Below are 26500 nucleotides of genomic sequence, written 5' to 3'. Positions count from 1 at the left end.
TACTGAAACAATGTGAACATATTTTTAGCAAAATTAGTTATTGTACTCACCTCAGTGCAAAATTCACAACCACATTGCTGCAATGTTGTTGCCTCTTCTTTCGCTTCCACATCTACCAGACACAGCTTACAAGTGAATGGTTCAAAATGCTTTGCAGGCTGTGTTGCTACTGGAGCTGGTGTTGCCATATACGACACAAAATCTCTGCCATCCATAACGGACATATCAGTATGCGTCGTACCTTTGCACGCGGACGGCATGCTTATCGTCATAGCGTTATCATCATCTTGTTCGCCACTGCCGCTATACCGACCCCCATCACGCGCCATTGCCGTCTTTGACATCGCCAGGAGCGAAGTTATGGTGAAGGGATATGTTTGCGATATCGTAGGCAAAGCATAGGTGGGCGCGGGCGTATTGGCAGATGAGCAGGAGGCGGAGGTGCGTGGTGTACTCGCTGAAGAGGTGGCGGATGTCGGCGATGACGGCAGATCGACGAGTATGCCTGAGGTGTTACTGTTGCTAGTGCTTTCGTATGAAGACATTACTGTCTGAAGGTGCGGGACGTTGGCGGTGGGTGTGACTACTAGTGCTTCTGGTGCGACTACGCTTGCTGTTGTTGCTATTGCTGTTGCTGTGGGCGTGGTGGGTGTGCTGTCGTGCGGCGATGTGATGCTTGAGGTGAGCGTAGCCGTGGTCATATTGGACGGCGGTGTGATGCTGCTCGCACTGTGCGTGCTCGGCGCACCAGCGGAGCTCTTTCGGGAACAATTACCACTGCTGTTGCCACCGCCGCTGGCGATCTGCTCTGCGGCGTTTGGATCAGCATTGCGATTACTAACTAATACATTACAATTATTATTTAACTGACTACTGCTTACATTACTAATTTTACGTTCGCGCTGCTGTTGATGTTGCTGTGATGAGTGCGGTGGTGGCTTACAATCGAGGTGTGCTGCGAGCGCTTGCAGTTGATGTTGTGAGGCAGATGTTGGCATTTGAACGGTGGGCGCTTGCACGAAGAGACCGCCACCACCATTGGATGTCACATTGAGCGAGTAACGTGATCCGGAGGCGGCCAGGGAGAGCAGACTAGAACAGCGCGAACAGGTTGCTGCTGCGTTGACGCTCGATATGCTATTGCGCAGCCGATTCAATGGTCGTATTTGCTCGACGCCACTTGCACTGAAGATACCACTGCCTGTAGTATGTGTGCGTCGCATGCCGCTACTGCTGCCTCCTCCTGCACCACCTCCAGCGCTGCAGCTATTGTGTCGTGCAACGCCACTGCCTCCCCCGCCGTTTTTTTCACTTGCACCCACATGTGCTGCCGCGCTGCCACCAAAAACAGGCGAACATAGCGAATTAGTTTGACGCGTCAATGCCAATACAGTCTCACACTTGCGCAAGCCGCGGTACTGCACTATTGAATGTGATTTCTCGTTATACAAACTGGCCGCGCTACCCTCTCGCCGCATCATGTTCCAAAGCTTTTGCTGCACTACGTTTAGCGATGAAGTGCTGCCCTGGATCGCACCATTTGCCGTTAACTTATCACTGCCGCATTCACTTTTACGTTGCTCTTGCGTCGCAGCCAACGGTTGCTTGTATTGACCGCTGAGCAGCGAAGTATCGCGCAAAAGCACTAAATTTTGCTCTGACGGAGTTCCCGTTATCGTTATCTCCGGTGAAGCAGGCATTGGTTGCTGCGAGACGACGTTATCTATTCGACTCGTCATAGTCACTGATGCGACGACTTCCGCGTTGCCACCATTACCCGAGTTACCGCTATTACGCGCACTGGACGACGATTTACGTCCCACCAACGATTTCAGAAAATTTTCTATGCGTCTTCGTGGCGGCAGGGTGCCACTCAAAGAATTCACCAATCCACCATCTGTTTCATACCCATTCACCGGGGCCGATGTGTGTTCTGTATTACTTGATAGACCAACGCCCCCTCCGCCACTTTCGCTGGCGGCCATTTCACTTTGAAGCAAGGCATTGTGTGCGTTCGCCAGCGGCAATGTTGAAGGCGCTTGTCCATTTGTACGCCTCGCCGCTTGGCCACTGTGTTTTTGTTGTGCGCGAACGGTACCGCCTCCAACACCACCACCACCAACAATGATGTCTTTGCCCGGATGGGCGTTACTGTTGGCTTGCGCATGCAGCTGCGCCTGTATGTTGACTTGGTTGCGCGTCTCTAAGAGCGCAACGGTCTCATTGTCGACCGCCGTCGAAGAATTGTGTGTGGGCCGATGGTGTTGGTAGTGGTTGAGGTGTTGTTTCTTTGTGTTGGCCAGATTGTGGATTGGCGAGGAATCCTGCGAGAAAACAACAAAAAAAACAAGAAAATTGTGAACTTTGACATTGGAAATAATTATTTTTATAATTAAAGATTTGTGTAATTGAAACTTATGAAATGTCATTTCAAAATCACTATAAAACAAGAGTAAAAAAATTTAGAAAATAGAAAATACTACCGGGTGTTTCAAACAAAAATGTGGATAAATTTATTTGAGTGATATCTTTACAGAATTTCATTAAGGAAGACCCAAACACTGACGCACCAGCTCCATTGTATGTAATAAATAAAACGAAAAACCAGACCATTTAGAATACAGCATGGATACTAAGGTCCACTTTTATCGCAAATAGCCTATTTTGATTAAGGCAGGAAAATGTTCCTAGGTGCTGGCTGTGACAACAAAAAGATCCGCCGTTACAAATTAATAATTAGAATAAAACTTGGTTCAAGAAGACCGACGTGCCTAACTAGACTACTTCGGTTAAAGTCTTATATCTCCATAAGATCTTGTCTGATTTGCTCGAAATTTTGGCAAGCATTTAGAAAGCATTGCGCTTTGATGCAAAATTTGATGTCTTGAAAGTACAATAAATTATTAAAATTTGATTAATTTTAACAGTTTTAATTTTTTAGGCTAAAATATATCTTTAAAATAATTTGTTTTAGAAAGAAGTTTAATGTTTTGTTGAAAATTTTCGGAGAAAAATGATTTTTTTGTCATTTTTGAAAACAGCTTCCTAAGACTTTTTTTGTTAAAGTAAATGTAGTTTTCGGAATGGAAATTACTTAAATGTTTTAAATATTACACTAAAAGCTCTTTAACTGCTTCCACGAGCTAAACTAAGATCTCCATCGGGCTATACCCACACGATATATACGAAGTTTAACTGAAATCGGATTATAATTTTTAAAAGCTGTTCGAAAAACTAATTTCAGCCTTGTCATCAGCGACCTCAACATGGGCCTAATGAAGTTAAGTGCTTATCTAATATTAAAGGATGAAATCATTTGTAAGCCAGCGATTACTTCACAGATATAAGTGTGATCCAGATCAGTGGGTTTGCACTTCAAAAAAAAAAAAAAAAAAAAAAAAAAAAAAAAAAAAAAAAAACAGCTATTGTGATACCCCAATGGAACGGTAACGATTTAGAAACGTCCACTTACCTATCTACCTAAGCCAGCACATTAAATACACGGCATTTCCTTTGGTTCGTCTCGTAGCCCATCAAGTAATTTATTGCAGTTAAGAGTTAAAACCTCTTTTCACTTCACTTCAATAGAGATAACTAAAATTACTGAGTTTTTTTACATTTGAAATTTCTGAGTACAGACATCTCGGTATTTCTTTTTTACTTTTAAATGAAGAGGGTTTAGGGGCAAGTTTCAGGTTTTGGCTTGCTTGTTAAGCATTTGTTGTTCAATTTAGAGGTATTGGGTTTTAAAGTAAGTAAGTATTTCAGACATTGTTGCCACTTCTTTGAAAAATTGGTTTATAGTATAACATAGGCTTGAGTAAAGGGTTTTCCAATAATAGGTGTTATTGGTGAATGGATTGCGCTATTGAGATATTATTAACGATTTTGTATGGCCGGAATTGGATGGTATTGATCTGAACAACGTTTATTTTCAACAAGACAAAAGCAGCAATTTTGCTTACTGTCGTAGCCATTAAGCCAAAAATGGGCCCCATCGTTTTTGAAAAACAGCCATAAGTTGGACAGAGCGTGCGATGAACACTTTTTACACAGCGTCGATTTTCGTAATACAATTGTACGATTTGTTAACGTTGTTGAGGCGTAAATTTTTCTACGTATAATGAAATGTCAATGAATACTGAAAAAAATGTATTTAGTTTCACGGTAGTCATGCGTGATCTGTCAGAAAAAAAACCTACTGGAAAAAGTATCTCTACTCTGATCACCCTTTTGAAGTGTTTACTACATTTTTTGCAGAAAATATTTAGTTAATGATAAGCCCTTTGTTGGAATGCAGACACCTAAAGTATGTTGCAGAACAAGTTTCTAAGCTGTCACTGTTACTACTTATAATATTTTCTGTTCGAGCCGCAAGGTGAGTGAACTGCAGACGGGAAGTGAATTAACGTCCTTTGAATATCGTGGGAATTCGCGAATTCAAACGTGAATATAATTATTAGCCGCTACCTGCACAGTAAAATTGAATTGGAATAGTTTAGAACAGAATCATACTGGCATCTGGAAAAGCATATCAATTTAAGGGTTTAAGGAATAACCAGGACTTACATTTTCGGCAAACAGTAGGAGTGTTCCATACTATTGGAAAGAGTTTTATGCAGCGAAAACAACGATGGAACTATAGGAGAGGAGAGGTAAACCAGTGACGCAGAAATTCTCGTTAGGTGGAGGGCACAGCAGTCAAGAATTTGACAAGAAAGAAGAATTAGAACGATTCCATGTCTAGTAATCTAGGTATTTCAGACATCGTTGCCATTTCTTTTAAAAATTGGGTTATAGTATAGTATAGGCTTGAGTATAAGAAGTAAACTGCAAACAAATTTGAAAAAAAAAGAAAGATTTTAATTTCGAACACGAAAATTTTAGTATTGCTGGAAATTTTGGTAAAAGAGTTTTCTTAAATAAAATATATTTCGTCCTTTCTAAAATTTCTCTAATTTTTTTAATGTTTTATTTTTTGTTTCACAAATTCATATTTGAAAAACAGCCAACCTCATCTCAGATTAGTTTTTTTTTCATTCGTAGTTGAGGCTACTCCCAGAAAATTCCTACAAGTTTCGTAATGTGAACCACACAACTTTTCGCATTTAAATACGTACAACAAATTTGTGAAAAACATTCTTTTAGAGATTCATTCCTTGATGTCAGTGCATATACGCAAAAAAAAAAAACTTTTTCTTAAAAAGTATATTTTCTTCTAAAAAATTAATTAATTTCTAAAAAATTAATAAAATTTAAAAATTAATTTAATTAAACTTTTTCTTAAAAAGTATATTTTCTTCTAAAATTAAAAAAAGAAACAAAATTTATAACAAAGTTAAACATATCTAAATTTTTAACAATGATTAAATTCTGAAATTATGAAATATTAAAAAAAAAATCAGTTTACTTCTTATTATACTCAACTCCGCAAACAAACCAATTTTTAGAAGAATTGACGAGAATTTCCAAAATATCTACTTCGATCATTTGACATTGAATGACTCATTATCTAAATAAAAATACTGATAAAAAACGTTTACTTTCAAACCTACGAGAGGCAACATTTTTGGCACGTCTTTTGACTTCGATATATACTGCCCCCGTTCTATCCCTCAGTCCTCTTCCACTACTGCCTGCTTCCGTTCTACACACTGAACCATTTTTACTAATGTAAACTGACTCACTGTAAATCCATCTACTCACCCTAGAATCTTGTTCCAGTTCCTCCTCGAGTGCACTGTAGACTGGAGCGTACCAGGAGTACGCGTGTTGCTTGCGTGTTGCCGCAGCCGTGTTTGTATTGTTTTGGCCTGATTGCAGCTGCTGCTGACTCTTATGCTGATGCTGTTGTGGAATGACGTTGGCAGTTGTTGTTGCCGCTGGTGTAGCTGCCTTCAAGTTTTGTCCGCCGCTAGCGTGATGATGTTTATGCAAAACAGCGCCAATCGACCCGCCAACACTGCTGGCGTCACTGCCACTTGCACTTTTGCCCGTTGTGGTTCTACAGTAATTATTATTCGCACTACAACAAGTCGATGTGGTTACCAGATTATTATTGTAATTCAATTGCAGACTGCGGCGTTGTTGTTGTGGATGTGGTTGCTGTTGCTGATACGAGGCAGGCAAATGCTTGACAGGCTTACGTGTGGCGTACTCGTTTGCTGAGCGCAAGCTCAAGCTCTGATGAAGCTGTTGCTGTTGTTGCTGCTGTTGTTGTTTCGGTTGATTACGCTTTTCTTGCTCCGGTTGCTGTTGCTGGTGCTGCTGCGTGGCACAATTATTATTCGTATTGGCTGTGTGATAGGGCGCTATAGAAGCCGTGCGCTGCGCCAACAAATCCTTTTTTGTGAATATTAATGAAGCGCTACTCTTGGGCAGACGTATTGAGCGTTGCTTATCCAAAACTGTGGCTTCGATATTCGTCAGCAATGGCTCGGTCTCGGAAAGCGGCAAATTTATAACACAATCGTTCTGATTGTGCAAAGGTGAATCTGCGGCTGGGAAGTTGATTATAAAATGCTCAGCTGCGTCATCGAATGCGCTGCTAGCGCGCGAATAAGTTTTGGGAAAGTGTACAGCGTTGGTACCACCAATGGAACCGTCTTCACTTGACGAGGAGCGCGAGTACTGGCTGGCATACGACGCGCGATGCGTTTGCACAGGTGCAACACTGGCAGCTGATGCGCGCCGATATGGCGGTGGCACGTCGGCCAAAGGCCGCTGCGGCAAGTACGTAGAAATGCTACCTTGGAGCGGGTAGATAGGTTCATGCGGCGGTGAAGTGCTTAAGTCCAGCAATTGCATGCAATCAAGGCTGGTGCGTTGCGGTTGTTGTTGGTGGTGGAAGTGCTGCTGCTGCACAAATTGCTCCTGCCTAGTCTTGTCGTCTACTGGCAATCTTACGGTCGCGGGATATGCTGCACTACTTCGGCGCCCATTCAATTTTGGTGCGGCTATGGTCACTTCGTCTGTTGTCGCTGCAGCTGTTGTGGTTGCAACAAAGTTCAGTGGCTTATCAACGGTGAAGTCGTGTTGCTCAAATCGGTATTTGCGTGCTTGTTGTGATGCTGTCGTGGCAGCTGTATCGTAGCTCGAATGGTTGAGAAGTGTTAGTGAAGTGGTCTGTGGTTGTTGTTGTAATTGTAGCTGGAGCTGAAGCTGTTGTTGTTGTTGTTGTTGCTGTTGATATTGCGGTGGCCGCAATTGTAATGGCAGCTGTTGATGCTGTGTTGGTTGTAGTTGTTGTTGCTGTAGCTGACGCTGTCGTTGTGTATTGATGTGCACCTCATTATTCTGCTGCAACGCGGTTGTTTGCATTGCTGGGGGTCTCATCTTTGAAATTGTAATTAATAGCGCTCACGGTGTTGTTGCAAATTGCAGTTGTGTACTTGTCGCATGTCGCTGATAACGCATTAACGCAGTGACCAACAATGTTCCGAGTATACATCTTCATAATGGCGGCCTGCAACGATAAAGCAAGAGCACAATAAATCAAGAGAGGAAATGTGAAACTGGTTAGTGGCTGGCTAATTGGCTAAGTGTCAGAAATTGATTGATGGATAGTGTACAAAGAGGGAGGAGTTGATAGCAAATAAGAAAAATGGTACGGAATCTAGCGCCTTCTTGGCAAGATGGCAATTTTTCAAATTGATAAAAATTTAATCAATATGCAGACAATAAGTGTTAGATTTCGAGCCATTTTCTGGAGGGAAATTTTAAATTTATCTCTTGATACCATATTTAATTCTGTAGAGACTGATAATTAATAATGAAAATCATGTTGTGTCCTTAAAGACTATGTGGCAAGCTGTCTGAATGTAATAAATAAATAAATAAATAAGTTCACTCAGGATATTGCATGGTATGAACTGTTAGATGTTAACAGTGGCTGCACTCTTTTTTATTACGAACGAATTTTTTCAGGTGTGTACTAGACTAAGCTACATCTGATCTATGGTTAATCGGCTTTTCCGAGTACAAGGCAGTTGGGATCGAAGAAGTAGAGTATGCTAAACTACCTTCAGAAAATGACGGTATCGTAAGTGGTTATCGCGCTAATCAAGAAGAAGAAATTACGGCATCAGTCTTGAAAATTGGATTGCGTATCGTCGTCAAGATAAGTCCGAAATGTTGCACTTAAAAATAAAATTCAAAGATATGTACTCAAAAATAGTTATACTTGCATACAGTTTGGGAGAACGAGTGCACACATGCCATATTTGAAAACTATTCACTACTATCTTTGTCAGCTGCTGCCTGCTATTACCTGCTTCAGCCGAGATCTGTACCGCCTACATGAACGAGTGAGCTCTACTATGTCCATTGTGCCCATCATATCTAAAATGGTGGTCTTCAGAGCATTAGTATGCTACTCAGAGCCATTTCTCCCGAGATACGTAGGTCTGCACCTAGGTATGTACTATGAAAATCAGAAGGAGTATTGTCTTGTGGTGGCCGCCAAAGGGGGTGCGTCTGATGTGCGCCTTGGTGTAGTCAGTGCTATGCGACTTTGAGTTTATACTTGCTGCAACTACGCCCTAGGTGTAATACGTAATTGAAGGGATTGTAGTTGTGGTTCGGAAATATCTACAAATATGTTGATCAGTGGTTGCTGTAGAGCCAAGCATGACCCCAACTGATTCACCTATTATCTCCCCTTAGCTTCGGCAATGTCGTAAAAGTGTGTTTCTGTTTTGTAGCCCAATCATTCAAATATTTTAAGTAAACTTTTTCGGGTAGTAAGCGATAGTAGCAGTCCCGTTATTATGATTGCAGGTGTATGCACTACAAGGTGGTGCAAAACTAATCACCCCAGCGGAAAGTAATTTCTGAAAATGGTGCGTATGTGAATCATATATGACACTTCTGAACAAAAAAGCTGCAGTATACAAATGGACAAGCAATGGAACGCGTAAAGCTTAAAATAAAGATTTACATCACTCATTATTTTTTGTTCAGTAAAAAAGTTACTTAAAGGTTATATTATTTGAGCCAAATAAACACGATTTTCCGAGATATCCCGAACACGGCAAGGTGGGTGGTCAATTTATCTATTTTTACCGATACCTTCCTTTGGGGCAATCGAATAATTTATTGCATATATTTCATGTTTTCATTTTTAATTATTGTATGTTACACTATTTGCTTATTATTTCATTCACCTAGCACACGCGTCTATTATTCTCAAACGGTTTATAAAAAAAATCATTAGAAGCGCACGCTTCTTGTATAATGTAATTAGGGATTTATAGACGCTGGTTGTTCGAGCTTCCCATCGCTTGGTCCCTAAGTGCCCAGCTAGAGTCTGCCTGGGTAGCTGATACCACAGTTTGATTAGTAACTAGTAGCTGCACCATACGTTACTGCTTCATTAGCCTGCAGTGAACTATACCAGGAGAAAAGAGAATTGCAGCTATTAGTCTATAGATGTCGCTAGGAGTATTTTTAAACCTTCCCAAATGTCTTGTTTTTTTCATCTGTCATCTGTCAACAATATTAAGTTCATTGTTTGTTCCGTTTCATACAACAATGCATTTTTGTCGCTCTTAAAAATGTCGAATTTCGTGCCTTCAAACTACAATTTGCGGACATCGTTGATTTTTTGTTATCAATTGAAGAAAAACGCTTCTCAAGCGCATCAAATGCTTATAGAAGCTTATGGTGCTCTAAGTAGAGCACAGTGCTTCAGATGGTTTGAAAAATTCTGAAGTGGAAATTTTATCGTGGCGAACGAGGACCATGGCCGGCCACCGAAAAAGTTTGAGGACGCCGAATTGCAAGCATTGTTGGAAGTAGATGATCTGATGGTCAAACGTAAGAAATGATGAAGGAGCAGTTGAGAGTGACCCAAAAAACCATTTTCAAACGTTTGAAAGACATGGGCATGATTTCAAAGGTCGGAAAACGGGTTCCGCATGAACTGACAATGTGACAATGCACCTCCACATCGAACAAGAGCGACCCAAGAATTGGTGGAGACGTACGATTGGGAACCGCTGGTGCATGCGGCTTACTCACCAGACTTGGCGGCTTTCGATTATCATTTGTTTGCATCGATGGGACACGCACTTTTCGAGCAGCGCTTCAATTCTTACGAAGAAGCCAAAAGATGACTCGATGATTGGTTTGCGACCAAAGACGGCCAATTTTTTTTGGCGCGGCATCCACAAATTGCCTGTGTCGCTAGCGATGGCTATTATTTTGAAGATTAAATTTGTAACCAGTTTTTGTTAATAAACGTTTGAAATTGAAAAAAAGTCTTATTTCATGGTAAAGTAATTCTAATTCGGTTTATTACATACACAGATATGCTAACTTGCTATATACGCTTAATCACACATATTCTTCTTAAGTTGAATTCTCTAAATGTCAAACACTTCAAAGCAACTTAAGGCGCGTATTTTTAAAATTGTATAATGCAATTCCCTTATTGCACTTCGCCGGAAATGAAAATTTATGCAAAGAAGTGAAAATTGATAACACAAAAGTCTTTTGCTAACGACAATTTTTGCTCGTTTCGCCTCTATCCGTCTATTCACTCTTCATTAAATGCATACTTAAAAGTGCTTTGGATCCAATTTTCAGTAGTGGCACAAACAACAAAAAAAAAAAAAATGATAATAATAATAAAAGAAAAAAAAAAAACATAAAAAACCAAAGAAAAAATTGAAAAGTATCAAAAGAATCGTAATTTGTATAATCTCACTATTGGCGACAGTGCGATTGCCATTGCCATTGAATATCAGAATTCGAAATTCGATTGAAAATGACAACTGAAATTAATGCTGCGGTATTTTACTAAGTACTGAGCTTATTTGTGATTGCCATTCGCTTTGTATGCTGCCATTTTATGCTTCCTAGTATTATTTTGTACATACTTGCCCACATACATACAGCTGTGTTCGTAATAATAGCAGCACTACATATTTGCACATTTTTGACTTTTTATTTATTTTCGAGTTAATTTTTTTTTTTTTTTTTTATAAAAATATATTTTATACTTCTACGCCAAACTATATAACGTAAAGTTTCCAATTTTGTGCACAATTTAAAAAAATTTCACAAATTTTCAGAATAATTTCGAATTTCTAACCGAGCTTCAGAAAAATTACAAGTATGCATTTAAATGGGCCATAAAAGAATGAAGGTATAATGCTTTGATGTTTGAGAATTTTTTCTTTTTTTGCTGGCAGTAATGTGCATTTGCTTCATACCAGCATAAGAAAAGTTTCGAATATTCGTTATCACAAAAAAAAAGTTAAACTAAAAAATTTTGAAATCCTGAAAATAACCTTTTCAGTTTTTGTTTTAATTTGTACCAAGTTTGAAACTTTAAGTTATATGGTTTGCTTTTTGTAACATGAATTATATTTTTATAAAAAAAATATAGATAAATAAATAATATGTTGCAATATATCGCGTTGCTATTATTGTGAACACAGATGTATTGTATATAAAAACTTTTCAGCACTTTGTCGAATTAGTCGCTGATAATATTAACGTGAGCACAAAAAAAAAGACAGAAGAAATAGCAAATAAAGAGGAATAACAAAAATCATAAAACAGCTAAAAGATAAATGAAAAGAAAAAATTGTAACCGGAATATAAACGAGTACTGAGCGCATGGAATGCATATCCGCTTGCTACACTCAATCATTTGTTAGTTGCTCACTCCCACCCGCCTGCCTGTCTGCTCATTTCATACGACTAATCCATTTATAAAGTACTTCAAATTTGTAGAATTCGTTCATTGTCAGCAAGAGTTGCAATACTTCCTTCCTTACCAACTACTACTACTACTACTACTACAGACATACATGCCACTCCTCCAATTTGTACTTTAGTTCGTATATCGTTTTTTTCCTTTTCGCTCATCACTCACTTATTCATTTTTCAATCAGCAGTTTGGTGCTGAATTTCGCCGAGAGCAGTGGAAATGTGCAGTCATTTCAGCTCAATTGCATTAAAGTGATTTCCGTTTTACACCCGAAAAATGTGCACCAAACCTCTGAGAGAATGCCATATACAGTAAGTGGTACAGCGGAAATTCGTTTGGCAGGGAGTGCAGTGAAATGGGAATCGCCTTGTATTTCGATACAATTCTTGCAAGCAAAAAAAAAATTGAAGACAAATAGCAAATCCTGGAGGTAGTAAAGCAAAGCGGAAGTAAAGTAGCGCAAACAGCGTTTCCATTTCTCATCCTGGCTGATCCTGCCTGCCTAGCTATCGTATCCCTCCCTCCTCCACTAGTCATCTGGCGCCAATCGTAATGTCCAAATCTACTAAATCTGGCCGGGAGCAATATGATGTCAAATGGCACTACCAGCACGGCACTGCCAGCTTCGGTAGCATATTACAGTAGCAACAACGTGCAGTAGCAACAACAAAATAAAAGCTTTGATTTTACAGCAAGCAGAATAGTTAGGAATAGTTCGAGCATCCCCATCACGCACCCCGGCAAGAGATCATGGACTATGCTGTTGTTTTAATATCAATTGTTGTTGCCAGTCACTGCTCGCTGCTGTTAATTCCACTATTTGTAGAGTTTCTGTTGCCGGCTATTTGCAGTAGTATTAGTAGTGATAGTATTGCTGAAGCTACTCATGTTTATGCCACCGCCAGGCAAATGCTATTCATTGCACATATTTTAGTTGCCTACATACATACATATACACATACATACATACATGTATACATATTTACGTGCATTCACACAGCCACGCATACTTTGTAGACTTATAACAAATGTTGCAAATGTAGACGAATTTCACGCTTGAGCTATGCTGGAAACTATGATAAAATGTCGAATTAATGAATCACCAGCGTGGAAATAATGTAAAAGGAGCAACGGCAAGCTAAGCATTGATGATGGCGAGTGCAAGCACAAGCGTCGAATGGTAAGAGTAGGAGGTTTGACTGCCACTGCCAAAGGCTATGACTAAGCGGATGATACTAAGCTCAAGATGAATGGAGCTTTATTGTGGTAGGGTTGCCATGAAACAATAACAGCTTTTGTATGAAAGTATGTATATAAATTTCGGGAAAAAGAGGGCGTAAAAAACTATTTCAGAACACCGCGAAGCAGTAACACTTGTGCAGCCAAAATTTCATATGCACCAGCATTCAAGTTATTTCTGAGTAGTAACCCACGTGGTCGCCGTGGCGGAATGGGTTGGTGCATGTAACATTAAATGATAAAAAAAGTTTTTTCTAATAGCGGTCGCCCTTCGGCATGCAATGGAGTGTATTTCTGCCATGAAAAAGAGCCTCTTAAAAAAATTTCAAACCGTAGGTCCCTCCATTAGTGGAAAAAACATCAAGGCACACACATAAATGAGAGGCAGAGCTCGGCTCAACCCAAAAGCGATGGATGTAAGCGCCAATTATACATATATACATATATTTATAGTACATAGCTCATCTCATGGTTTTACAAAAACGTACGAGTATATAAATAGTTCAACTTTTCACCTCTAAAAAACATTAGACGCAATGTACACCTCTGTTTCCATTTTCCCCTTTCAAACTTTAAAGTTTCCATTTGCATCTTAAACTGCAAGAATGGTCTGTAAAACTGTAAATGGTCATAACTTCTGAAGCCTTTGCGACTCCGTCTCGAAAAGCACCTTATTCAAAAGGTATTTCTTCAATCTTTTTACTGATTCTAGTTTAGTCGAAAAAGTTTTGAAAATATGGAACGAAAATTGAACTTTATAAAGTAGAGCCTTTTAAAAAATATTTTTTTGGAAAAATTATGAAGATAATCAAATTGAAATACTGTCTAATTTATAGCCTTTGCATCCAAATCCTATTTATGCAAATCGGTTTAGAAAATTGTGACCTATATAGGATTTTAAGACCTCTTGTCGGGCACTGTTTTTGATCTTTGCCACTCACATAGTGAAAAAATGTTGAATTCTTTTAAAGTTAATTTCCGTCAGTTTTAACATAAATTTAGCTAAAGTACAAAATTTTAGCATAATCGAAGATCTAATATATATAAACTCAGAAATATTATATAACTATCAGCGCTGAATGTGCGTCTTTGCACGTCTGCGCATTAACTCAGTGCTCACTGAGTTGACGCGAGGCCCATCTTTCTAGAAGCGACTTGCGATGAAACCGTCTCAATGGTCTCATGCCTGACTAGCTCATCACTTTTCCGCTATGCCACTGAGACCGCGTACCCAAATGAGCTTAATATCGAACTATTCGGATGCAGTCGAGAGAAGTCAGGCATTTACCGACTAATTTCGAACGCACAAGTAACGAGCCCAAAGCCTTGAGCTTGTAACCTGGCTGTCGGAGTAGATATTTACTCGCCCTACAGTAATTGAGGAGGTAAAATACCAACCCAATTCTACAGTTAAATTTGAGCTTGTTGCTGAAGCTTGATAGGAGCTAAAGATCAGTGTACCGCTATTTCATTATCTCAAGACATAAAGGACAAATGGCATTCTCATTTTTGCCATTCACATTCAAGTATTTAAATCAATAAAATTTACCAACTGAAAATAACGCATGTTGAATCAATTCATCTTATACATTCTCACATTGCTCCATCTTAATTCGGTGGAACTACTCTCGGAACACATCGAAGTCAGTAAGCTTGTTTTCGGCTTTGTTCTAAGATATCTGGCCGACGTCTAACATTGGCTTTACTCAGTTATTACTATTCGCTCATAAAATATTCTGCATCAACTTTTGGTGAATGCTGCTGAAGTAATAGTTTTGGGCTGAATATTTGGTAAAAATATGCACGTTATGAAGATTTCTATTTTTTTGCGATACAGATTGATTGTCTTAGTTTAATGAGTAATTTTCCATTTGAGAAGACAAAATTTGAAGCATATCTTTCTAACTTTTTACAATTGCAAATTGAGCCAGTGATGGTAAATCGCCGGGCAGCCATTGAAAAATTTGCGGTATGAATCAGAACTAGAAACAAAATCGTCTGAGCAAAAAAAAAAAAGCCAATATGCATTTGCTAAAGGTGACGTTTCAGGAGTTTTTCTTCCGATTTCTCAATTTTTGCAGCAATTGGAAGTCAAAAAATCAGAATATTGTAAAAATACAAAATCGGATAATTTATTATTGTAAAATTAATAAGGGATAATAGTTTTACGAAAAAGTACTGCGAAAATGTTCAAAACGATTGGTCCAGTAGATCGTTTTAACCTTTAACAGAGCAATGTATGGAACATACATCCGGCATGGCAATAACATTTTCGAGATCTAATACCACATATGAAAGTACTGCATAGGATGCTCATATTGAAAAGTTTCAGCGAAAAGACGAAAAGATTATTTTTTGCGATATTTTCACTCACAAGCCTGAGAGAGCTGTCAGATGTCCCATAACCATATAATATCTAACTAATTTTTATGGTTTTGCTCTAAATATATTTATATTAATAAAATTCCATTAAAATATAAATATTAAGATAAAAGAATTCGATTATTTTCTCGGTAGACGGCTGTACAGATCGATAGCTCGTAAAGTATCGATTAAACTATTAATGGTTACTGCTCGTTGTCAAGATGACATTTGACACTAAAAAAGTTATTTTGCTGTTCCATTTGTTCCCTTCAGTTGTGAGTTACAAGCTGTTAACAATGGCAATCAACGAAGAGAAAATTGAATACATTTTACAGTTTTTCTTTGATTAAGTTGAAAATTCTTTTTGATGTTAAAGATGCACCTCCCATGGGTAATTTCTGTCGTTGAAAATGACGATGAAATCACAGAATTAATCGACGTTGATCGACATGTTAGTAGTCGTAGCATCGACAAGAAGGTAAAGATCGACCATAAAATAGTTTTAAGTCATTTGCGCAAAATAAAAAATAAAAATAAGAGCTTTTATTTTACCCAAACTAATATTTCCTTGGCTTTACTTTAATTAAGGCATAATATTGAGTACATATTATATTTCTCTTAGAATGAAAAATGCACAAAAATTTAAATACCTTTCGTTACCTCCTCTAAACTGCTGTACTGAAAATTAAGGTGTTTCCCCCTCAGGAAATTTCACGTACTTCGCACTTTTGTATTTGGCACTCTTTCACCTTCATTCAGGAAATTTCACGTACTTCGCACTTTTGTATTTGGCACTCTTTCACCTTCATTTAGGAAATACGTTAATTATTTTAACTGTTGAAATTGTTCTCGCGGCTATTCATTGGGAATCCATAGGGAATTCTTATCGTGCCATCTTAATATTATTGGGTTCTTTGAAATTCTTTTACCTCCTCTGTAGCAGTTCCCAGACAAGAGGAAATGTATTTTCAATACTTCATACTTCGTTTTCTTGCTAAAAAGGGTACTCAGCGAGTAGTAGAGGGAGCAAGTGCCGAATCTTTTCATATATGCGATCGCACTTGCAATTTCACCTATAAAACCTTCTTGGTGAGTGAGCCTTGTAAGCATGCAAATATTTTTAAGACATTTTATGGCAACACTGACACGTACGGTCTTGTATTTAAAAAAGAATTATCAAAAAAAAAATATTCTGTCGGCAATGCAGCCAACTGTGAGAAATATGTTAAATCAGAATTCAACCGTAAAATATTTGAGCAGTTTCAGGAAGAACAGGAAACGTTTATCAAATTTTAAGAATTCTTCTGCTGAGGCTAATTTTTTGATTTTCGCTTTCGGTTCGCCTTCACAATGCCATTTACAATGGCAGCTAAAAAACGCTGAAGCGGAAATGCGCAAACGTGGATTTGCGAAAAACGGCAAAATATAATTGTCTGTTCAGTTGTAATAAACATTTTTTGTTTTTCAAATTTGATGCCATGCAAAATAGCGAAAGTCTAGCATTAAAGCGATTTCAAGACTTCTGCAGAGTAAACGTTTTTATTTTGCCTTAAGAGACTCCTTGCATGGCAATAGTTGTTTAATAAATAAATCTTCCTCTCACTGCAGTATGCGCATTGTTTGTTGCTGTAATGCATAGCAAGCAAGCACAACCACTATTTGATTTGAATGTCACAAACGCCAATGAATTGATGATGCGGAATTCTAGATTTACGAGAATGTCTGATGCGTCAAACTAGACTCAGCATGTCCGATTTGAAATAAATCCTATTCATCTTATTCGGCAGCCAGTTGCTCATTTCACACGCCGAGAATCAGCAAACACTCACTCACCGCCACTCACCACCATTCCTGTTACTCCAATGTTCCTGCATTAGAAATTCAATTTGTCTAGCTGTCAATTCATGCTTAAATAAATTTTACTTGTATACTTCGACATTTCGCTTCTATGCGAAAACTTAGGAGAGATAGAAAGAACCAGATAATAAAGTAGTTGAGAATGCATGTTAGCGGGCGGTAGTGGGCAGCTGAACTGAATTGTTGAATTGTTGGTAATGCCAATGACAGACAGCTGGCCGTTGGTAACCACCAGTAGTGATTTTGAAATCAATGAAAGTTAAACTTTTTTTCTTTTATATTCAACCCAGAGTATTTGAGTACCAACATTTTCTTTGCTTCAAATATTCATTCATGCATATCTACCGTAAATCTGTGAATTCGCACATTCTCAAAAGCTTTCATCGCCATATGCATGTAGATAGAAACATATGTATATAGACACATAGGCACTGATTAATCTTTATGACTAATCTTAGCAAGTTGGCTAGCTACTAAGAATTTTCACTTATTCTACTTCTTTGCTTAGTTCTGAATCTCCAACCAGTTCACTAATAAAATTTTATAAAAGAAAACTTTTCTAATTAGACACACTTGAAGTGAGCGCACACTAAATACATTCAAGTCTTGTTCAAGTTTTGGATGGCACGCAGTGACAGAGAGGAGCAAATAGACTATGCGAGCTAAAAATTAATTTGGTTGATCTGAGATGGGGAAATGGTAAAGATGTAGAATACGAGTGCGGTACGTCGGACTTAGATGTCTGAACTTTTATGTATCTAATTTTACACTTGACTATTTATTTGTTCAATTATGTATAGAATTTTTCAGTTTAGATACAACGCAATTCCTGCTGAGCTGAATAGAGAAGCTTCAGCAATTCAAATAGTAAACGGGCTTCATTTCTTGAATTTACTTGATCATGATGTTGTGTAAGCCAAGATTTGTACGCAAAAACCTACCACAATGTGAACTAAGGGATTCCCAAGCCCTGTGAATAGCGTGGCATGAACCGATTTGGCTCATTTAGAACTAAAGCACATAAGTTTGCCGGTCGTGAAGCTGCGGAGACCGACTCAGTATTTCGGTAGTAACTTTTAATAATCTCCAAAAATGTAAAAATTTAATAATCTTTTCATCATAAAGAAGAATCAGGGAGCTTTTATATTTAAAACCCGGTTTCAGCATTTATATAGAAGCAACGGATGCGGCGAATTTAATTAAATTTTGTGCGCAGATAGTGCTTTTCTATCCAACTATACAAATCTAGATCAAAGGTTGCCATCTTTTTAAGATTACTTTAAAAGTAGATCAAATATCACAATTTGGGTACCAAATAAAAGGCAGTCTTGATAGAAATTGATTAGAAATGTTTTTGAACAGAGTTGCCACATAATTTTATTTAATTATTTGTTTGAAAATTAAGATGCAATATAACCATGAGTGGACGTTTTGCTTGACACTATTCATATAAGGTGGGGATCCTCCTTTGTAAAATCATAATATGTATATTAAATACCAATTGAAGCATAAATATAACTTTATCAGTAGATGTCATACCTGAATTTATTTCATTTTTAATTAAATTAATTAAATGAAAATTTAAGATACAATGCATATACATATATGTAAGTTTGTATATGGAGATGTTATATCTGAGATTATTTATACAATTTGGAAATACAGTTGAAGTTCAAAAAATAATAGCTCTAAAGTAGTAAACATAGAGCTAAGACTTTGAAGATTAAATAATCGACTTTCAATAAATATCAAAATTAGTTTTGGCTTAACACTTTAGTTTTTTTCAATAAACTAAAGGAAAATTTCAAATAAACAGGAAATTTATTTTTCATAATGTTACTGATTTTGCTCACTAGTTTAAGTTGCCTCACAAAAAACAAAAACAGTTTTGCGCCTTATCTAGTAGATAATTGCGTTAGCTTTCGTGGGCATAAGATTTCTACATAAAAAGATATAGGCCAGATACAAATAAAAAGTGGCTACCATTCCTAGGACGTGCGAGTTGGGCACCAACTTACTTTTCTTTTTCATCTGTATAATAATTGTGGATTAAAGCCGGTTAAAATGTTATTGATTTGCTACATTATTACAAAACTAAAGTAAAAATGTCTAAACTAAGGTATTCGGGTTCAATTATTTGTTTTTAAAGTATACAGGTAAAAATTCATTCTCCAAAAGATATCTAGCTTTTTAAACTATTTAAACGTATGCGCGGAAAAAGCTATCCTCATTGCGATAAAAGTGAAGCAAAACAGATTAATCAAGGCTTATCTATCATCTGTAGTGAAGCAGCGGCTGTTCCTTACATAAATTCACGTTCCCGAAACAAATTGCTGCTAAATTTACTGTTACATACCCACAAAATCATATATCACCCAGCTAGTTACTTCTTCTATCTTTGGATGCGAATTTTTTGCTTGCACAAACAACCAAACCAACACAAGCTTGAAGTCATAAAATTTCCTCGAAATATGTAAATTGGTGTAATTTTTCACAGCAGACATCCGAAAAAAAAGAAATTACATAACTGAAAAAATGTTAAGAAAATCTTGGAGGAATACGGCAGAAAGTTATTTAAAAAATTGTTGCTGATGGTTGTTTGATATGAGCCATGCTGCAGATCATAGTGTGGGTAACAAGGGCGTAAAATAAAGAATGAGAAAAAAATTATAACTAAAATGAAATAAAAAAATAAGAATATAAAATAATTAAGAACTAAAAGGAATAATCAAGTTAATTAAAGTAAATGAAAATAATAATAAAATAAAATATGAAAATTGAATGAATTAAATAAATAAGAAATAAACTATTGCAAATAATATCCAACTTTAATAAGTTAAAAGTTTAATACGTTAATAATAAAAATCTTTAAAAATATATAAAAGGTAAAACATCAAAATGGAAATTTAATTACATGATATGAGAATTAAACAATAAAAAAAATAGACAATAAAATTAAAGTGAGTAAAAAATTATATATTTATATAAAACAGAATAATTAAACAATTAAGTAAATGTAATTTAAATAAATAAAAAAAAAATTAAAAAAACCCAAATAGGAAAACTGAGTTAATGAAATTAATGAGACATAAAATAATTAAAAAAAGATTAATTAACAGGAAAAAAATTAAATAAAGGGAAGGTACTTGAATAAATATATATAAGTAAAAATATAAAATAAATAAAAAATTAGATTAAAAAAATGTTAATAAATGGAATTATTATTATTTTATTTCTAATAAATAATATGGTTAAACGTTAAATAAATACATTGTGAAATTAAACAAATGAAGTAAATAAAATAAATGAATTAATTAAAAAAGTATATCAACAAATAATAAAACTAACTTAAGTAAATAAAAAACAAAAAAAAAATAATTAAAAATGAAAATTTATTTAATTAAATGCAATAAGAAATAAAATAATTAAAAAAAAATAAAAATAATAAATAATTTAAAAAATTAGAAATGTTAAATAAAGAAATAGTAAAATAAAAAAACTAAATTAGGAATACAAAAATTTATTGAAAATATAATTAATAAATAATATAACTAAAAGAATTAAATAAATAAATAATGAAATTAAACAAATTAAGTAAAAAAATTAAATTAATTAATTAAATAAAAAATTACATCAACAAATATCAAAGGTAATTTAAATAAATGAAAAAAAAAATAATGTGAATAAAATCGAAAATGAAAGTATAGTTAATTAAATGAAATATGAAATAGAATAAAATTAAATAATTAAAAAAATTAGGAACATTTAAACAAAGAAACGTAAATAAAAATATTAATTAGGTATACAAGGCATACAACAAATAAATTAATTTAATTAAACGGAAAAAAATGCATTAAATTGAGCTAACTATCATAAATGATACAAAAAATTAAATGAAAATAAAGACAACAAAATAAAATAAAATTGTACGCAAAATGTGACTACTAGAAACCTAAATAATTAATATAATTATAAATATATATATAATTGGCGTGTACACCCTTTTTGGGTGTTTGGCCGAGCTCCTCCTCCTATTTGTGGTGTGCGTCTTGATGTTGTTCCACAAATGGAGGGACCTACAGTTTCAAGCCGACTCCGAACGGCAGATATTTTTATGAGGAGCTTTTTCATGGCAGAAATAAAATTGGAGGCTTACCATTGCCAGCCGAGGGGCGACCGCTATTAGAAAAATGTTTTTCTTAATTTTGGTATTTTACCGAGATTCGAACCGACGTTCTCTCTGTGTATTCCGAATGGTAGTCACGCACCAACCCATTCGGCTACGTCGGCTGTATTTGGCATGTATGTATATATGTTGATATGATAGATGTATTGCGAACGATTTTTTTTTTTTATTTTTTTGCATCTGATTACATGGGCAGAATTCTTACTTCACCAATCAATATTTGGAGCCGCTGAATGTTCTTATTGACACACGTAGTGTTAATGCCTCAACTTCCCGGTAATTAATATGAAAAGTCGTGTAGATATCAATTTTTGGCTCATCAACCGATTTATACATACACCAGCGAACTACAGCCCTGGTTGAATTACGTTTCTCACCTTTTTCCAGCTGAACTTTGGATAAAGTTCATCTATGCTGTTATTGAGATAAACTGTGTCGAAGCAATCCGCACGATTAATTGTCATATCGATATAAAATATTCAATCCAGTGAGAATAGCTGAAACGTACTTAATTTATTAAAAAATGCATTTTTAAATAGCAGATTTCAGACATGACCTGGTAAGACAAGGATTGCTCTTTCTCAAAATATAGATAACACCCATTCTATTCGCCTTTTTAATGTACTTACACGCATCTGTACAACTGGAAATAATTTCGTAAGCTTGATTGTATGTTTTTTGTAGCCATCATGTCCTGTTGCCATTGTTATCATAATGAAATTTCCAATCTCATTAATTTGACAGCATAATGACATAGGCAACCATCAATCATCTTTGGTTGACTGAGGCAACAGCGGTAGAGGTTGTGTTGTTTAAAATAGCATTACTTCTTATAGGCAATGTTGCTCTTGGCACTGCTGGCACAATGCCACTTTGTGTGGGTGGCAGTAAATGCCGCCTTAGCAACAGCACATCTGAAGTTTTCCTTACTGTTGTTTTTGCCAATATTTTCTTGCCGCTCGATTGCTTGCCGGCTATAAGTGGTTAATATTGACGGATAAACGATGGAAAAAATAACCAAAACCAAAAATGTGGCAATAGAGATGTCGGGATTAGGGTATTAATCAATATGAATCCCGAAAAAATGTATATATTATTGTAATAAAAAAAATAATAATAAAATAAAAAATTTCTTAATTAAAAAATAAATATCATTGACGAAAATAATATAAGAGCTATTTCCGTTTGGGGATTACGTGCGCTGCAATAGAGACATTCCATGTCAAGTAATTCCAGAACTTTGGACAAGGTCTTTAATTTTTCTGAAAATTGGGCTACTTGTAGGCTTTAGTATAGAAGTATTAAGGAGTAAACTGAGCATAGAAATATTAAGGAGTAAATTGAAAAAAATTCGATGCTGAAAATCAGGTTGGGAGCTTTGACAAATTTTCAGTTTTTATTTTTTGAGGTAAAATATAGTTTGTAAAAAAATTAATTAAAAAAAAAAATTATTTCTTTGTTTAAAATTTGTAGGAAACAAATTTTTTGTTTTTTTTTCATTTTTTAAAAACATCATCTTTAACAATTTTTTTCATTTTTCACTAATCCCTGACAATTGCATAGTGGGTTTCCATGAACTCTTAGAGTTTTATGTAAATACGTACAGCGAATACAAAAAAAACCAAAAGCTTTTAATTTTTTGTACACGTTTTATTCCCGTACGAATCTCGAAATATCGCGATTACTTCAATCCCGGAATTTTAGGGTTATTTAATGTCGCTAATAGTGTTCTTAATTCACAGCCAAGGTAAAGAAAGGAGTAGCGATAAACAACCTAAAAATTTGGTCAATAATTTGTGTGTATTGTATTATTACTTAGGTACATACATACTTGTACATATAAAATATATACATGTTTATGTACGTACGTAGTACATTTCCAGTACAAGTGATTGAGTTTCAGCCTGTAACTTGTCCGCAAAAGTATTTTCAGCATCATTTGCTGCGCAAATATGCGTGACGCTACAACAGTACCGAAGTAGAAACTTGTACAATGTACAACAAAAAAAATTCTTTCAAAAAATGTTGCTCGCCACAATTCGCCGTCCATTAACAATCAGCCAGGCAGCCACCAATCGAAATAGCGCAACTGCCAGCTTGTGAAAACAAATTTTGACAGCAATTTATCAAAAGAAGTTGATGCCAACAGCACAACAACCATCACTCTAACGTACATACTTGTGTGCATATGTGTGTGTATGATTTGGTAAGGATCCATTATCGCAAATTGAGTAATTGGAGTTTAAAGTGGTATGACTGTTGATTGCCAATAATGAGCGGGTTGATTGAATGGTAGAACAAATTGGCTGGTTGAGAAGCGACATTAGAACCAACGCCATGTAAATAATAATTTACTAATTAAAAAAATAAAAAGTGAAGTTACTCAAGAAGGCATAAAGTTTGAAATAATGTTGAATTTATTGCATAATTTTAAGAGGATACGATTTAGAGAGCAAACAATTATATCAACTTGAGAACTGGATTGCAAAGCCACGACGCTTATCAAAAAAAGTGTAGTTTATTAATTCAACTTAAGAAGAACGATGCTGGAAAGATTTGGTTTCTGTCTATATTCCTTTCATCCAGAAAGCACCCTCGATTTACTTATCCTTTTTTAGTTACCTTGCCATTCCCTTGTATTCAAGATGCCCGCACAAAGTCGCACCTAGGTATTACTGAACAGAGCTCGCAGTTTGTGTTAAGCATAAATACGAGGTGTGGCAAATAGGTTTTTGGAATCTGTCAATAAAACATAATCAAATTAAGTTACGGGCAAAATTCTAGAATCGACCACACAATATGCACAAACTCGCGATAACCCTTCCAAGCCGAAATCGCGTCTATTTCAGTAACGAATTTACAGCTCCCTTGACATCCACTGTATGCCATAACCTTAATTTCAAGAATAGCGAATAAGAGAGCATCGCAGGTGGTCCACAAAGTGGGTGCGGTAAAGTTGTTGTGCTTTTTTTACAAAAAACACATGTACATTTAATGAGATAGACGGTGGGTTGTCGTTATTCAAAATCCAGCTGATCTTGGCGAGTTTGGACTAGATGCTGGCATAGAAATAGAGCATCACTATCTGTTCGAAAACAACATATCTACAATGAATAATGCCGCGCGGAATGAAAAAATGACTAAATTACCTTTAGTTGCGCATTGGACTCTCCGCTAGCTTTATTCGCATGTCTCCATGAATAATTCAATCGAAGAAAGCACTCCATCCTGTACATTCAATTAGTTTTAGATATATGCTTCACTCAACTCAATTTCAAGACGTCATATAAAGGAAACAAGTTTCAATCGCGCTCCATTTATGAAATTTGTATTTTGCTCTATCACTTTTCTTTTATATTTTGCTCCTTTCTATTTAGATTGTTCCATTCCTTCCGTTCCAGTTTACTCCGTATTAACTCATTACACACAATTTCTTTCTTCTCCAGATTATATCAATCCACAGCAATTATCGTCGTTTATTCTACTGTTTTTTTCTTTCGTTCCATTCTGCTGCATTCTATTCCAACCCATTAAATTTTAATTCAATCAAGAGGTTCACTCAAAATTAGAGTAGACGTTCGAAGCCAGTGATAAAAGCTGGCTGCCTTGCATTTTTTCCATATAACGAATGCTCGAATTCTTTTTATGTCGCAGAGAACAACCAATACAGTCAAGGGAAAAAATTGAGCTACAGAAAGCGCACACTTTTGTTACATCAGAATAGATTGGTCTATGAAACTGCAAACTAAATTTTTTTTTTTTTTTACTGCAGATTCAAAATCTAGAAATTTTATTGGAGATTTTTTTATATGCACGAAGTTTGAAACTTGGAATTATACGGCTTCTGCCGGAGAATGAGTATTTTCATAATATATTATAAAGTATTAAATTTTAGTGAGAAACGAATATATTGCCAAAACGTGTGACTATGGCCTTTGTGCTATAGTTATTTAGTTTAATGTAGGTATGTACCTATGTCTATATAATTTATTAAAGTGAATTCCTTTTCTTGTAATACATTTCTAGTCAATTCAGTTATGTTTTGTTTGTTTTGTTAGTCAAACAATTAGTACCTAACAGATGTTAAGTTGAAGTGAACGCCCTGGGATGGAACAAACTGTGTCGGCCTCAGAGAAAATGAAGGCGATTGTATATTGGCAAGAATATTTTCAACATAATTCTGTTCAAAATTCGTCTTCTTTTTGCTGTGAAACTATACTGCTGACTTTCATTGTTAGATTTATCATATATACATACGCAACATACATATATATTATTAAATATTCGCAATGAGATATCTAACTATGTGTAAACAAATCTGTCACTACAATGAATCTGATAAATATGCCACCAATAATTTATGAAAACATATTCATGTAAATACCTATACAACAATAATATGATCATATTGCTGTATGGAGTTCATATACACCTATACTCACAGCCACACTCTTTACATAGTCATTAATCAAGACGACAAGCACATCATTACACACATGTTTACCACGCCCTCTTTAGCAACACTAAAGATTTCCATTCAACATTGTTCTTATCGCCTGTGTCTTCTTTTCTGCTGAGTAACAAAGTAATAAATGGCATGAAATCGAGAGAAAGACAAATTTCTTGTCAACATTCAAAAACGCGGGGTTGAGGGTGAAAATCTAACCGCGCACAATTACTTACATGGATCTGATATGCATTTATATCTGTTACTTGATATAGATACACACACTCTCACGTAGTAGAAATTGAGCGTAACAGCGCCCAAATCAACTTAATCGCTACTGGTACTGCAGTAATGCACGGGCGTATACGTAACATTTTACTATAGTCAGACGCGTAATTCTTTTCGACTTTCAACGGAGTAGTACATTCGACGCAAACAATATCCAGTGAGGACTTTCTTCATTAATCACAGAATTCAAGAAAAGTGTTAAGTACCTTATTTTACATTTTGAGTATTTTGCTGCGATTTATATATTTTTTAAATCCACAGCGATGGCTTGTTTTATTTACGAATTCGGACCAACAGCAACAAGGGAGATTGAAAAATAAAACAAAAAAATTATACACATTTATGCTCAACTTCAACTTTTCCCAACATACATAATATTTTGCTTTCGCTAATTTTAGAT

The 26500-nt window shown here is 35.9% G+C and overlaps 1 protein-coding gene across 1 annotated transcript in view; it reads right to left on the bottom strand.

Annotated features, from left to right (window-relative positions):
- Positions 1-26072, bottom strand: part of LOC129244170 (uncharacterized) — a 108781-nt gene extending 82709 nt beyond the window's left edge. The window contains exons 1-3 of the mRNA XM_054881785.1: positions 26049-26072; positions 5707-7465; positions 51-2324 (exon numbers count right to left, since the gene is read on the bottom strand). Coding sequence (XP_054737760.1) covers positions 51-2324; positions 5707-7335 — 3903 coding nt within the window. The 5' untranslated portion in view covers positions 7336-7465; positions 26049-26072. The remainder of the gene's footprint in view (positions 1-50; positions 2325-5706; positions 7466-26048) is intronic.
- Between the last annotated feature and the right edge of the window lie 428 nt (positions 26073-26500).

The sequence above is a fragment of the Anastrepha obliqua genome, chromosome 4 (genome assembly GCF_027943255.1).
Source record: "Anastrepha obliqua isolate idAnaObli1 chromosome 4, idAnaObli1_1.0, whole genome shotgun sequence".
In the NCBI taxonomy this organism is placed as follows: Eukaryota; Metazoa; Arthropoda; class Insecta; order Diptera; family Tephritidae; genus Anastrepha; species Anastrepha obliqua.
Note: the sequence above shows the minus strand (reverse complement) of the source record. Positions and strands in the feature narration are given on the sequence as shown.